Genomic DNA, 13,462 nt, shown 5'->3' on the forward strand with positions numbered 1-13,462 from the left:
TTAACTACCTCTTTATATGGCTCTTTTCATAATCTTTGTTGGTGATTTTTGCGTGATTTGGGGATTAAGCTACGAAATGCAGTGCCCACTCCCTCGAGTCGACAGCAATAAAAGTTGGCAAATTGTGGTTGTTATACTCTAATTACGATCCGCTTAGTTTCATTTTTAAAACATAAGTTTCACAGATTTACAGGTGGCTACGCGTAATATTAATTAAAATGCAGCAGTTACAGGGTTTTGTTACGTTAACAAAAGCAGTTTTATACAACATCGCCACCTATAGGTGAAAATATCAGGGCTCACGCACGGTTTATTTACCATACTTCACTCGGTAAATACATACACAAATCGGTTTTGGTTACTTTATTGTATTTATTTATAAAATGTACAATGCGTAATTTTATACGTTGCACGAAAATGCATACATGAATGTTCAGGAAAAAATGCTTATTTATAATTAGAAAACTGGAGTATGTGTCCAGTGATGCTCTAAATAAATCTTAAAAGATGTTCTTACTGCAGTAAGTGGGACTCAACCACGGCCCTCATGCTGGAGGGTTAACATTGGTGCAGTAACATTGCTGCATTTTGTCTTCGCCAAATCATATCTCTGAGAATCATGTCAGCGTGTGCCTGGTTGTTATTCAACTGGCTAATCGTTTCCCAAGTCCTATGACAATCAGTGGAATTGGCTGTCAGAAAGAGTGGTCGTGTACCTAATTTCTCAGAAACTTGTAGCTTGTCATTACTGTTCTCTTCTAGAGTGCCGATATCTGTCCGCGGTGCCTTTCACGTTTGATTCCAAGCCCTCGACAGGCACTCCTGTTATGTGTAAGGCTGCTATTCATGGTTCCGCTGCTGCCTACAAGGCAATTATTGCCCTGGATTTCTTTCTATTTTCGCGAAGGGGGCCTATTCAGAGACGTCCTTACCTACTTTCTTCCTGTTTTGGTGTTTGGTAACAATATTCAATAAATACGATTTAAACGAAAAGGTTGATGCATGTGCAATCTTATCAATTTAATAATAATATGTTACTCAGATTCTATTTTAAGTTCTGCCTCTGATAACAGAAAGTAATGCTTACTAAAACATCACTTAGTGTGCGGAAATCGAGTGGGTACAGTATGAGCAATTTTGAATGCTCTGTGTACTGGCATAGTACTTTACCGTATTTCATTGAGTATTGCTGGTTTTGAAGATGTTTTAGCCTAATTTCTCAGCTAAAAATATTTGCTCTCCTTAGGGCATTTGTGCATGACCTCGAAGGGAAAACAGGGGGCGCCAGAGAGTGTGTTTCCGACGCGCTGAGTCTCACTCCCCCACATGCAAAGGGTGACTTACCATGCTCTCCCTGTCCTTCAGCCGCCCTGACGTTCAAGTGCCTGGGGGACCAGTGGCCAGTGTACTGCAGGGTAATCCGGGAAAAGAACCTGTGCCGGGACATGCGCTGGTACCAGCGATGCTGTGAGACGTGCAGGGACTTTTACGCACAGAGGATGCAACAGAAAAGTTGACGCCACCCGCAGTGACCAGGGATGCTTCCTCCTTTATTTATATAAAGTGCACTTAAAAAAAAGAAAAGGTACCCACGACAAGCAAGACCCGCCGGCTTATTTAATCCTTGTAATTTATTTATTGGTGCCCTGCCAGTTGTGTCCAGTAGCCGTGCTTTTGGTAAAGATTCTCTTTCAGCACATTTTAAGAATAGGAATCGGTGGTGCTATTCATTTTTTTTTCAACCACGGTTATCACTAATATTAGCGGCTGTCTGTATTGAGCAGTTAGCATTCGGCGGTGTGGAAGGGCTGATAGATTTTTGTCACTCTCCTTGGTTTACAAGAATGAGGTGCTTACCACCTGTAGCATTTCAGATTTTATTGGTTTTAGTTTGATTTACTGAGATCTTCATTTACTATTGTCTTTCGGTTGTAAAGTGCTTTTAGATTAAAACTATTGAATTTTGACAGATGGGTGATTTCTGTTTTAGTTCCACTTACAAGTACATTGATACAAATGTTTAATTTTGTAATTCAAATATTACATGAAGGGGATTTTATCATTTGTACACTCTCTGAGATGAATGGGGTTTTATTATGAATTAATCGGTAATTAATCTAGTAAAAGTCAGCGAGTTCAGTGAAAATTTTATTTCCTTCTTCCTCTGACGTTTTCAAACTCTTGGTGCTTAAATAACAGCAATTTTAATTCATTGTAATTACTGCCAAATCTGCACTGTGGAGATTATAAATATAGAAAAGGTAGAACCAAAATGTTTTTAAGTAAAATTTTTAAATCCAGTGCAAAACTTGTACAAGCAATGTAAAAATAATACTGTATGCCATTTATTTTGAATAAAGAGGAGGCCATTTTGTTTTTTGGAAAAAAATGAACCTCTATCATCATCAAAAGAGACTGTTTTGTTTTGGAATTTTATGACATGTAGAATGTATGAGTCTAGCAAATCTGTGTTAAAATCCCCATGCTTCTGATTTATGTTTTTTTAAAACAGCATTCCACTGTTGTGAATTTTTCATTAAAATACTGTGTTCCCCTCTCCTTTCTGTGAATCTCTGGTGCTCTAAAAAAATGGCAAAAGACTCTTAAACTCAGACACCCTGCTCACTGGGAACTGTATAAACCACAGTGTGGCCCATAAACCAGGAATGGAAATACGATTGAGAAAGCCTTTTTGAGAACAAACATTACTGAAAACATTATTGTCAGGTGATCCCAGAAAGGGAAACACGGACCCAGAATTGCGGGTGAGAACGATCTTTATTAGATCGACCAAGCTGGAAGGTTTAAAAGTGCGAGACGTAAGACGTGGTCGTGGGCGATAGCTGGGGTCGGTAGTCGGGGTGGTCAGTCCACACAGGCACGAGACACGGAGACACAAGGAAGGGGAGACGCGAAGTCCAGGGGCAGGCAGGGCAGCTAGGATGGGAGACTCAGGAGCGGGAATGGGTCTGGAGAAGGAAAGCAGAAAGGGTGAGGAAGCACACAACAGGCAGACGGACCAGGCAAGGAATCAGGGGAGAGCACAAGACAAGAAAACGCTGGGTATCGCTAATATCTCATAGGCTAATACTTCGCTATTAAGAATCGCGCACTCTCCGCTTATATAGCGCTCCCTTGCGGAGCCTAACTGGCTGCTCCTCCATTAACCACGCCCGGAAGGCGTGACAATTATTCAATGTAGATTTTCAAATTAATTTTTATAATTCTTGATTAAAAGACTCAAGCTCTAATTAGGAATGTATAAACTCTTAAAAAATGTAATAAACATTTTTAATATAACTAAATATATACAGTACATATATTAAAGCTGTTTCCCAGAGTCTTAAATTGAATCCTAATTAAATGTCTTCCTAACAGCCTGCTGTTCTTTTTTGTCCTCTGTAGTGGACCTGAGCCTGAGTCTCTGTTTTAAGGAGGATATATGTGTATTCAATCATGTTGAAGCCTGTTGTACAGTTAAGGGGACATTCTGGGCTTTTCGGTGATATCACATTTGTTGAGGTGTTATCATGACAACCCAACCACTTGTATTATGTCAAAAACTGAGTCTCAGAAGGACGCAAAGATATTTATATATACAGTATATACTCACTAACTGATTTTACCTTAAGTATTTGCAATATCTGAAGTTTCTGACCAACATCATTGTTTTATTTCATTTTTCCTTCTTTGTTGGTGTCACCAAATTCTACATCTTCCAAGAGTTTGGTGAATAGGTCACTTATGGAGCTTTCCTATTCTACTGAATGCCCAGGTAGTGTAATTACAAGGGGGTGACTTACAGACAAGCTGCCTATTGATTCCTCTTCCTCCATTGACAGATTAGGCAAATCTGGTAGTATTGGGTTAAATTTACTGCCATCATAGTGAAATCCAACATTCATATTCAGAATATCTTCGTTTTAGACAAGGGTTTTATATACAAAGGTAAGATTTATGCATATTTTCTTCTAGACAAAACCCACTTACATTTTTATTCATCTTAAATGCAAGTCGATTGTGATCCTGTAATGGATACATTCTATGGACAGGATGGGTGAATGTCAGTCTCGTGTTGTCACGCCCCCACAAACTTCGGTTCCACACACACGGACTCACCCGTCGTTTTTTCAGCCACTTGATTGTTTTCACCTGTGCTGTAATACCAGCCAACTTGTTTACACCCTCATGACCTTAAAGGAATCTGAAGTCTTGTCTCCGAGTTGTGGTCTGAGCACTAATTGCAATTCATGGTTATTCTGTGTGTGACTTTTGTTGCCTGTGTGCAATTCTGACTCTTAGTTGAAAATCAATTAGCCATTGATCATCATTTGCGATTCAGACTTTGGAAATAAACATCCCGATTGTGTTCACTTGCGTTTTTATGACCATTTGTTGTATAATATGTGTAATGTAGTTCCTACCCTGTAAATATGAGCAGGAGTTACAGAAATTCTTGGCAAAGCGTCAAGTAGTCTGTTTTAAATCAGGTAGTTTTTCCTCTTTATTTTTGGCTCAGTCTCCATCAATGGTAAATAGAGCTAAATTTTAAAATATTAAATTGTCTCCATGGTTATCCAGAATGTAGCCTTGCTCAGATAACCTGAGGTTACTGTAGCATTTCTTAATCTTCTTCCAAAAACATTCTGTGTTTCATTTTCTTGTGTTAGTTCATGGGGTAGGTGTCATCTTTAATGGAAAAAATATCAATTTGCCCTTTTTCAAAATCAAGAAGACTTTCTTCATTAATCTTCTTAGGTTTGAGAGGAGTTTATTTTAATTGCTAAATTTGTGTGTTTTTGGCCTTGTACCCAATTAGATGCAATATTCTATACATTAAGAACATAAATTTACAAACAAAAGGAGGCTATTCGGCCCATCAAGCTCATTTGGGGAGAACTTAACTAATAGCTCAGAGTTGTTAAAATCTTATCTAGCTCTGATTTAAAGGAACCCAGGATTTTAGCTTGCACTACACTAGCAGGAAGACTATTCCGTACTCTAACTACACGCTGTGTAAAGAAGTGCTTCCAAAAATTCATTTTAAAATGTTCTCCCACTGATTTCCACTTATGGCCACGAGTGCTAGTAATTGAAATAGCTATTTGGCTGAACAGCATCCAGACCTGTTAGAATCTTATATACCTGGATCATGTCCCCCCTTAATCTCCTTTGCTCAAGGCTAAACAGATTCAGCTCAGCTAACCTCTTCTCATAAGACATTCTTCTAAGACCAAAAATCATTCTCGTAGCCCTGCGTTGCACCTTTTCCAAGGCAGCAATGTCCTTCTTAAGGTAAGGTGACCAAACCTGCACACAATATTCTAGGTGGGGTCTTACCAAGGAATTATATAATCGTAGCATCACTTCCCTTGTCTTAAACTCCACACACCTAGAGATGTAACCCAACAACCTATTGGCCTTTTTAATTGCTTCCCCACACTGGTGAAAGTTGGACATGGAAGCATCAACATACACACCGAGATTTCTCCTGTAATCAGCTACCTTTATTTTAGTGGAACCCATAAAATATCTGTACTTTATATTTCTGCTCCCTGCATGGATTACCTTACATTTATCTATGATAAATTTCATCTACCAGGTATCAGCCCAGTCGCTAATTAAATCCAGATCCCGTTGTAGCCTCTCCGCTGTTAGATCAGTATCTGCTACACCACCCACCTTAGTGTCATCTGCAAATTTAGCCAGTTTACTGTATGTATTGGTGTCAATATCATTAATGTAAATTAGGAACAATAGTGGTCTGGATATCTACTGGAAATCTAAGTAGATCACATCGTAGGCCTTTTTGTGATCAATTTCTCTTGTAGCTTCCTCGAAGAACTCAAATAAATTAGTTAAACAGGATCTACCTCTTCTAAATCCATGTTGGCTATCCCTCAGAATGTTATTTGAATCCAGGTAATCTACCATTTTCATTCTAGAGTGATACTCATTGATTTGCATGGCATGAATTAAAAACAATTGCAACTTTTGTTTACACTTGTGAATGGACTGAATCCACATTAATTGTACCTTCATGCTGCAGACAAACTTTAATTAGATGATTGATTGACAGAAAATTAAATATGAATTACTTGTATTCCTTAGAACATTTATATACTGTATATACATTTAATACATAGAAATCAATCAAAAATATTTAAGAGAGAAGAAAAGTTACTGAATTGCTGTAGTTATACAATTATCTCTGTTACGGTTCCTGCCCCTGTTGTGTGCTGTGACATTTCTGAATTACAATTTAACACTTCACTTAATGGGGCGCAAATACTTATTAATAACTCAGTTGCTACTGGAGCACAAACTATGAACAAATTATAAACAAATCTAGTTGCTACTCAAGATAAAAGATGTGTCATGATTCATTAATGATGAGCAAACATGAGATCAGTATTTCGCTTGTGTTATTTATTACTTGTTCCTTCAATAGTTCACTGACATACAATTAACAGATATAGTAACAAATATAGAAACTGCCTGAGATAAGACATGCGTCACGATTCATTAATAATGAATTAATATGAGATCAGTATGTAATTAAGTTTGTTTGAGGTTAATTAATACATAAGTAATAGTATAATACTATATGATCTGTGCCCCATCAAGTAAATTGTTACTCAGACTAATTCAGACTACGGATGCTAGCTGAGCCCCCATTTTTGCTGTTGCAGTTATATCCCAGATCGATGGAGAAGCATGACCTGCTTGCGATGTAGACATGTGCTTCAGAGGCTCCCCAGGGCTACTCAAGGCTCCCCAAGGCTACACAGAGCTACCCAGCGTATACCGCTCTTGCCCACTGCACACGGCACTTGACCTTCCTGAAACACTTCTAGGATGGGCTGCAGAGCACCTCATCTTCCCTCTTAAACTGTAAAAACGGGCTTCTCACAGTGTTAAGAAGAAAGTTAAATTCATCTCACGCAACCAGATATTGAGTTACAGTGGCAACTGAGAAATGCCTTTCATCTGTATCATGTTTCAATGATCCAACCTTTTTGTGAGCTTTTAACTTAAAAATAAAAAGTTAAGGATATCAACAACAGGGATCACTGGCACCACTGTGCTTTTCTTTCCTAGATCAGAAGATGTCAAGTATACTATCCAGATTAGGATATTTTATCCATCAATGCAATGGCCACGGCACGGGGAGCATCATTAAGAATGCAGTGGTGAGAAATTACCCACATATAATCATCCATCCATCCATTTTCCAAACCCCTTATCTTACCGGGTCGTGGGGGGTCCGGAGCCTATCCCGGAAGCAATGGGTATGATGGGGGGCCAGCCCATCGCAGGGCACACTCACACACCATTCACTCACACATGCACTCCTATGGGCAATTTAGCAACTCCAATTAACCTCAGCATGTCTTTGAACTGTGGGGGGGAAACCGGAGTACCTGGAGGAAACCCCACGACAACATGGGGAGAACATGCAAACTCCACACACATGTGACCCAGGCAGAGACTTGAACCTGGGACCCAGAGGTGTGAGGCAACAGTGCTAACCACTGCACCACCATGCCACCCCCCACATACCTGTATAATCAGTGCTGGGTATTTCAGGTTCAAAAGCAACAAATCCAGACAAAGACTTTGTTTCTACCAACCAGTTGAGTGCTCTGTGACTGTGACTCTTATGCTTAACTAGTCAGTAGAAACAAAATCTTGGTCTGGATTTGTAGCTTCTGGACCTGAAATGCCTAACACTGCATATCATTTAATGCAAAACTGATGCAACATTATTAATGAACGCCTGGATGATTTGCATGATTTAAAAAAATAAACAAAAACAAGACTTCAAATAACATCAGAACATAGTACAGAACCTGCACTCAATCTACAGCAGGCGGTGCTGGACCAAGGCCAGGAAGATCGTGAAGGACCTCAGCCATCCCAATAACAGACTGTTCTCTCTGAGGTCAGGAAAGCGATTCCGCTCCCTGAAGGCCAACACAGAGAGACTGAGGAGGAGCTTCTTCCCACAGGCGATACAGTCTCTTAATCACACCACCACACAGTACTGACCCACACATACGGTTTTTACACACACTCTGGACATTCGTTTACACTAGTGGCCACTGCACAACTACACTTCGTGGTCATCAAATCACTCTATTACAAGTCACTTTAAATAAATCACTCTTAAGCATATTTGCACTGTATAAGACACTTTAAATATGTGGATTGCACAACCCTGGACATTACCATTCTTTTATTATTCTAATTCCATTCTACACAAAAGTTACATAAATATATACCTACTCGTATAGCTGCTCTTATTGTTCTATATTTCTTCATATATTCTTTATATATTTTCTATATTATGTGTTTTTGTTGTACAGTTATTTTAACTTTAATTTTTATATTTTATTTTTTCTTTTTTCCTAGTTAAATTTACCTTTTATTTTAATTCTCACATTTATTTCCTATTCCTATTCATAGTCTTATTTTTAGGTCACGCGCAGTTGTCTAAGCATTTCACTGCATATCGTACTGTGTATGACTGTGTATGTGACAAATAAAATTTGAATTTGAAGATTTCTTTTCCAGTCTACTGGCACTAAGTCTATTTCTGACAGACCGCATGCTGTATTTCTGCACCTCTCACCGTTTCCTCCAAACAGGCAGCTTAGCCTAAGCTGGGACAGTGTCCAAACGCCTCTGAACATGCCGATTCATAGTAAATCAAAGGTTTCAGTGGCTGCTCTTGATAAAACACAGTCCATCAGCTCAGAAGCAGCCGTGGGCCCTGCAAGCGACCCTGCCAGGTTCGCGTGTGGCGGCCGCACTGACGCTACACCTGCCGGCACCATGGGAGTCCGCTTACAAGCGGGGAGGGGTCGGATACCGTTACACACGACCTCCTCGGGCAACAGTGCGTCATGAATAATTAGGAGACCGTAGCTCTGCAAGCCCTCCTGTCCTCCGACGTTGTCCATCCTCGGAGAAACATGGATCTGACGGCCCTGCCCAACAATAATCACCCGGAGAAATTCCTCCAGCTGGATGTCAACTCCTTACCTGCAAGTCATGGAATGTTCCAGGTCGGGTTCACGGCTGGGGCCGCGCTGTCGGGACATAAGCAATGGCAGAACAGGGTCTACATGCAGGTACTGCAAGTCCGAGACTCCACTACCACTGAACAGTTAACCAGCTTCTGACTTTGTCTGTAATATACATTAGATGTCATTGATTAACTATGGTTATCCTGAGTAATGCATGGAATGCACACAGTTTTAACTGCTTTGTACTGATGTTCAGAAAAATATATACAAACATCTGTTTAAATGTCTGCCTGTAATATGTATGGCATGTTTTATATTAGACGATGGTGTTTTTTTTTCTCAGATGAAAATGATAATAGTACTAAGTAGTCAGGGACATCTGGGGCTCCGTCTGGGATGGAATGGATTCGTTACACAAACTTAATATAAAATGACACTGGTTCGCTCGTGAGTTAATTCCATCTTGGCTGCAGAACTCCAGCTAAAATTTCACGTTTAATGAGAAATTAACAGGAGGTGATAAAATGATAAATTCTTGGGGGGAAAAAGATACGTTTAAGCTCCTCAGAGGAAAGCAAACACTCCTCCTCTTTTCCTGTCTTCCCAAAGAGGGAGCAGAGGAGACTGACCGGCCACAGGCCATCTCTGGAAAGCAGCCCCATGTTTGTGGATGGCGTCTTGGAGAAGCACGTCACGCCGGTGATGCTGAAATCGAAAATCAAGAGGAACCCCCTCTATTCAGACATGCAGACGGCAGAAAGCTGGGAGAGCAGGAAGTCAAAGCCTTCATGGACGGTGCAGGAGTACGACATGCATCCTGCACACTCTCATCTATCGGATTATTTAAAGGTAACGTACACGTATAAATGGAAACAGTGATGTTGAAGATCACATGATCATGGTAAACAGGCAGTTCTGTTCTGCAAACTGAAACCTTTTGGTTGTCAGATTTAATTCCTTTAAGACTAAGTCCAGCAAAATCGTAGTTGACATTCAGTCTATAGAGAGCATATCCAGAGGCATCACTAGGCTGGAGCATATGGGGCTGAAGTCTCATATAAATCCGAATGTGCTCCAAAAGATGTGTTTAGCTCAGATGTTTTAACAAGCATGCTATCAGTTTGAGAACCAGTGTGTAAGCCCCGGATGTCATAAGACCCTAGTGACAGTCCTAAGTATATCCATCCATGCATCCATCCACCCATCCATGCATCTATCCATCCATGAATCCATCTATGCATGCATGCATCCATTCATACTTTCATGCATGCATGCATCTATCCATCCATGAATCCATCTATGCATACATGCATCCATTCATACATGCAATCATCCATCCATGCATCTATCCATTCATGCATCTATCCATTCATGAATCCATCTATGCATGCATGCATCCATTCATACTTTCATGCATGCATGCATCTATCCATCCATGAATCTATCTATGCATACATGCATGCATCCATACATGCATCCATCCATGCATCTTCCATAACCACTTACCCAACCTGGGTAAACACAGAGTATGACATGCGTACAGCAGAGATGGGATGCCAGTGCATCAGACTAACCCTGGCATCACCCACTACAATATTACCTCTCTATTATGTGCCTTGCCACACTGCTCTTATTGTTTTAACAGATCCAGTTTCCCTGGCTGTTCTTGCATAAAAGATCTGACCCCTTACCAGATGTGAGTTCACAGAAAACCCTTCAGATTACTGGGCCCCTGTGTTACAAACAAGGGACACTTCAGATTCGCTCTTATCCGGATCTGAGCTCACAGCTGCATGGCGATGAAGAACATTCTAGCAGAACAAAAAACATCTGAATTAAAGATTTAGGTTTTTTTCCCTGCTTTCTTGCAGTTACAGCTTTAGAAAATCTGCAGGCCCCAGTAATGACCCCCATATCGATTCATGACCCTGCTAACATTTCATACTGGTTAGAATACCTTCTTGCTCGCCCTCCCCCCCCCCCATCCCGCCAAAAAAACAAAAACTGTTATACTCTCTCTAGGTATTAACAAGCCTATCATAAGCCATGTGCATGAGCCAAATCGCAGCCTATGAAATCTTATTGGGGGGAGGGGGCTCCATAAATTATGCTCACAGCTATGAATACTGGCCACCAAACAAAGTAAGGTGCTGTCCTTCAATGTAATACAGCCCTGTTGAAAAGACTCCAGGAATCTTATATGGTAATGCAACACCGTCTTAGCCTGCAAGGACTGCAAAGTACAACGAACTAAGAAGCAAACAACCACCCAATTAGGGGCAGGATATAATTACATTAGCGGCCAACTGAGTAAATAGATAGAAGATGATACAGAAGCTGTCTGTATAAAAGCTGAATCCTATTAGCATATTAGGCATGGACTGGCACCCCATGAAGGACATCCCCTGCCTTGTGCGCTCGGCTCTTTGGGACAGCCTCCAGGCTCAGCCCGACCTTTTCCCAAATAAGCCGTGTAAAAGATAGATGGATCGATGAATCACGGGTCTGCAATTTCGGTGTTTTGTATATGAGAATGTTCAGGCTAAGGCCAGCTAACATCAACCCCTGTGGTTCATTCCTAAGGGATGACCTGTGCCGCAGATTAAATTTACATTTATTGACTTAGCAGATGCTTTTGTCTTAAAGCGAGGTACGGGGGAGAAAAGCTTGAGGTCACAGAAGAGGGTCAGCCAACATCCAGCAGCCCTGGAGCAATTGAGGTTAAGGGCACAGCAGTGATATGATTACTCTGCAGGCCACGGGATTCAAACCCACAACTTTCTGGATATAGGCACAGTTTCATAAACCACTGAGTTGACGGGTTATCATCACTCATGAACCAAGTCCTCGCAATTTCTATTCAAGGGAAAGCGACACATTTACACTCAGGATCCTGGGTCATGCCATCATGCCAGTATTAAACATGAACTTGGGAACGGGCAGCAAGAATGTGTGGAAGTGTCCCTCTAATCTGATTTAAGATGAGTAGGCTCTGTCCCTACTAAACAGGCCATCTACTCATTGTCGGGCTCTATGCCAATAAATAGCACACTCTTCCCCCCTCCCATTTTCAACTGTTTATATAGAGCACAGTAAAATTTTCATGACGTCGGCCTGCATGTGAGGCCAAGGGGATGTCAACTGATTTCATGTCCGTGGATGAGGCAACAACAGGACAGAACAGCTCGCTGCGTTGTTTGGAAAAGGTTGAGCTGTCTCACGGCTGTCAGTTGGGGTGAGGGAACATCCCTTCAAAGGTGCTCTTTCAATGGCAATAACCATGCAGTGGAGCGTGGGGGCCCCAACGTTTTGGGGGGTGGCCTCCTGTTGGTTAGAAATAGTCACTACACTCATAGGATTGTGAAACTTAGGTGAAATGGCTGGAGTGAGATTTTCTGCACACACATACACAGGCTTTTATATGTATCTAACAGTTTTATCACCTTGTAAATACTCAGTAAGGTTTGCAAACTACCCCAAAGGTTTTGATGTAGCTAATTTTAGGTTTATACTGAAACAATATAGATTTGCCATAAGATTTCTTGCTCAAGCATTGAGAGTTGGCAACCCTGCACAGTCTATACAATATTATTAGAGTAAAGTATTATATAATTGCGTTTCTCGTTTAGGATACACAGAAGCAGCATATATCGCTAAACGACTAGCTAGCCACAATCTCCTGATTCTACTCGCTAGGTATTTATTAAATTTTTGAAACATCGGGAGTGGGCATATTGCCTTTTTGAGTGTGCCCCTAGTCGAAGTAAGTAAAGACGACGACGAAAACATGACGGAAATTTCACTTAAATCACGCCTCGTCCTTCTTCTGTAGGAGGACCCCAAGGATCTGAGCTTTTGGCTGGAAGATCTCTACACCCCAGGCTACGACTCACTGCTGAAAAGGAAGGAAGCGGAACAGAGACGAAATAAAATGTGTAAAATGGCGGCTTTAGTTATCGTGTCAGTGCTCGCAGTCATTATAATCATTACCGTGCCAGTAGTAATTACAAAAAAATAAACGATGGCTTATGCATTGCCAAGTACACACATAATTCATTATTTTTACAAGTGAAAATCTCTTCACAAAGTTTGTCTTTTTTAATGTGTGCAATTAAAGATGCATATATTTTTTATTGTTCCCCTTATCTGTTGTTTCTGATCAATTAAGCACACGGCAAGTCTCCATGCTAGACATCCGGTCCGCATAAATGCAGAATCCGATGCTTGACTGTGCGGCACTTGTGCCAGGGATGAGCGATTTTCTTGTCAGAATAACCCTTCAACCAATTTCTTAGATTGAAATGTTTAGTGCTTATTGCACTCCGCGTCTCCGCATTAGCTAAATCACAAATCCCCAGCCAATGCAGGCACTAGACGAAAAAACTTGAATGTTGGAAGGCTATACAGACAATAAATAATAGGCTGTATTT

At 40.8% G+C, this 13,462-nt stretch overlaps 2 protein-coding genes across 2 annotated transcripts in view; both read left to right on the plus strand.

The window, feature by feature from the left end:
- The window catches only part of LOC125746725 (A disintegrin and metalloproteinase with thrombospondin motifs 19-like), a 72,625-nt gene extending 70,066 nt beyond the window's left edge, over positions 1-2,559 (plus strand). The window contains exon 24 of the mRNA XM_049021075.1: positions 1,366-2,559. Coding sequence (XP_048877032.1) covers positions 1,366-1,517 — 152 coding nt within the window. The 3' untranslated portion in view covers positions 1,518-2,559. The remainder of the gene's footprint in view (positions 1-1,365) is intronic.
- Positions 2,560-8,978: 6,419 nt separating this feature from the next.
- Positions 8,979-13,151, plus strand: LOC125746531 (major intrinsically disordered NOTCH2-binding receptor 1-like). The gene is made up of 3 exons (XM_049020612.1): positions 8,979-9,137; positions 9,642-9,881; positions 12,865-13,151. Exons 1-3 carry the CDS (start codon positions 8,979-8,981, stop codon positions 13,048-13,050), a joined length of 585 nt encoding a protein of 194 aa, XP_048876569.1. The 3' UTR covers positions 13,051-13,151.
- The last annotated feature ends 311 nt before the right edge of the window (positions 13,152-13,462 follow it).

This window comes from Brienomyrus brachyistius, chromosome 7 (genome assembly GCF_023856365.1).
Source record: "Brienomyrus brachyistius isolate T26 chromosome 7, BBRACH_0.4, whole genome shotgun sequence".
Lineage (NCBI taxonomy): Eukaryota > Metazoa > Chordata > Actinopteri > Osteoglossiformes > Mormyridae > Brienomyrus > Brienomyrus brachyistius.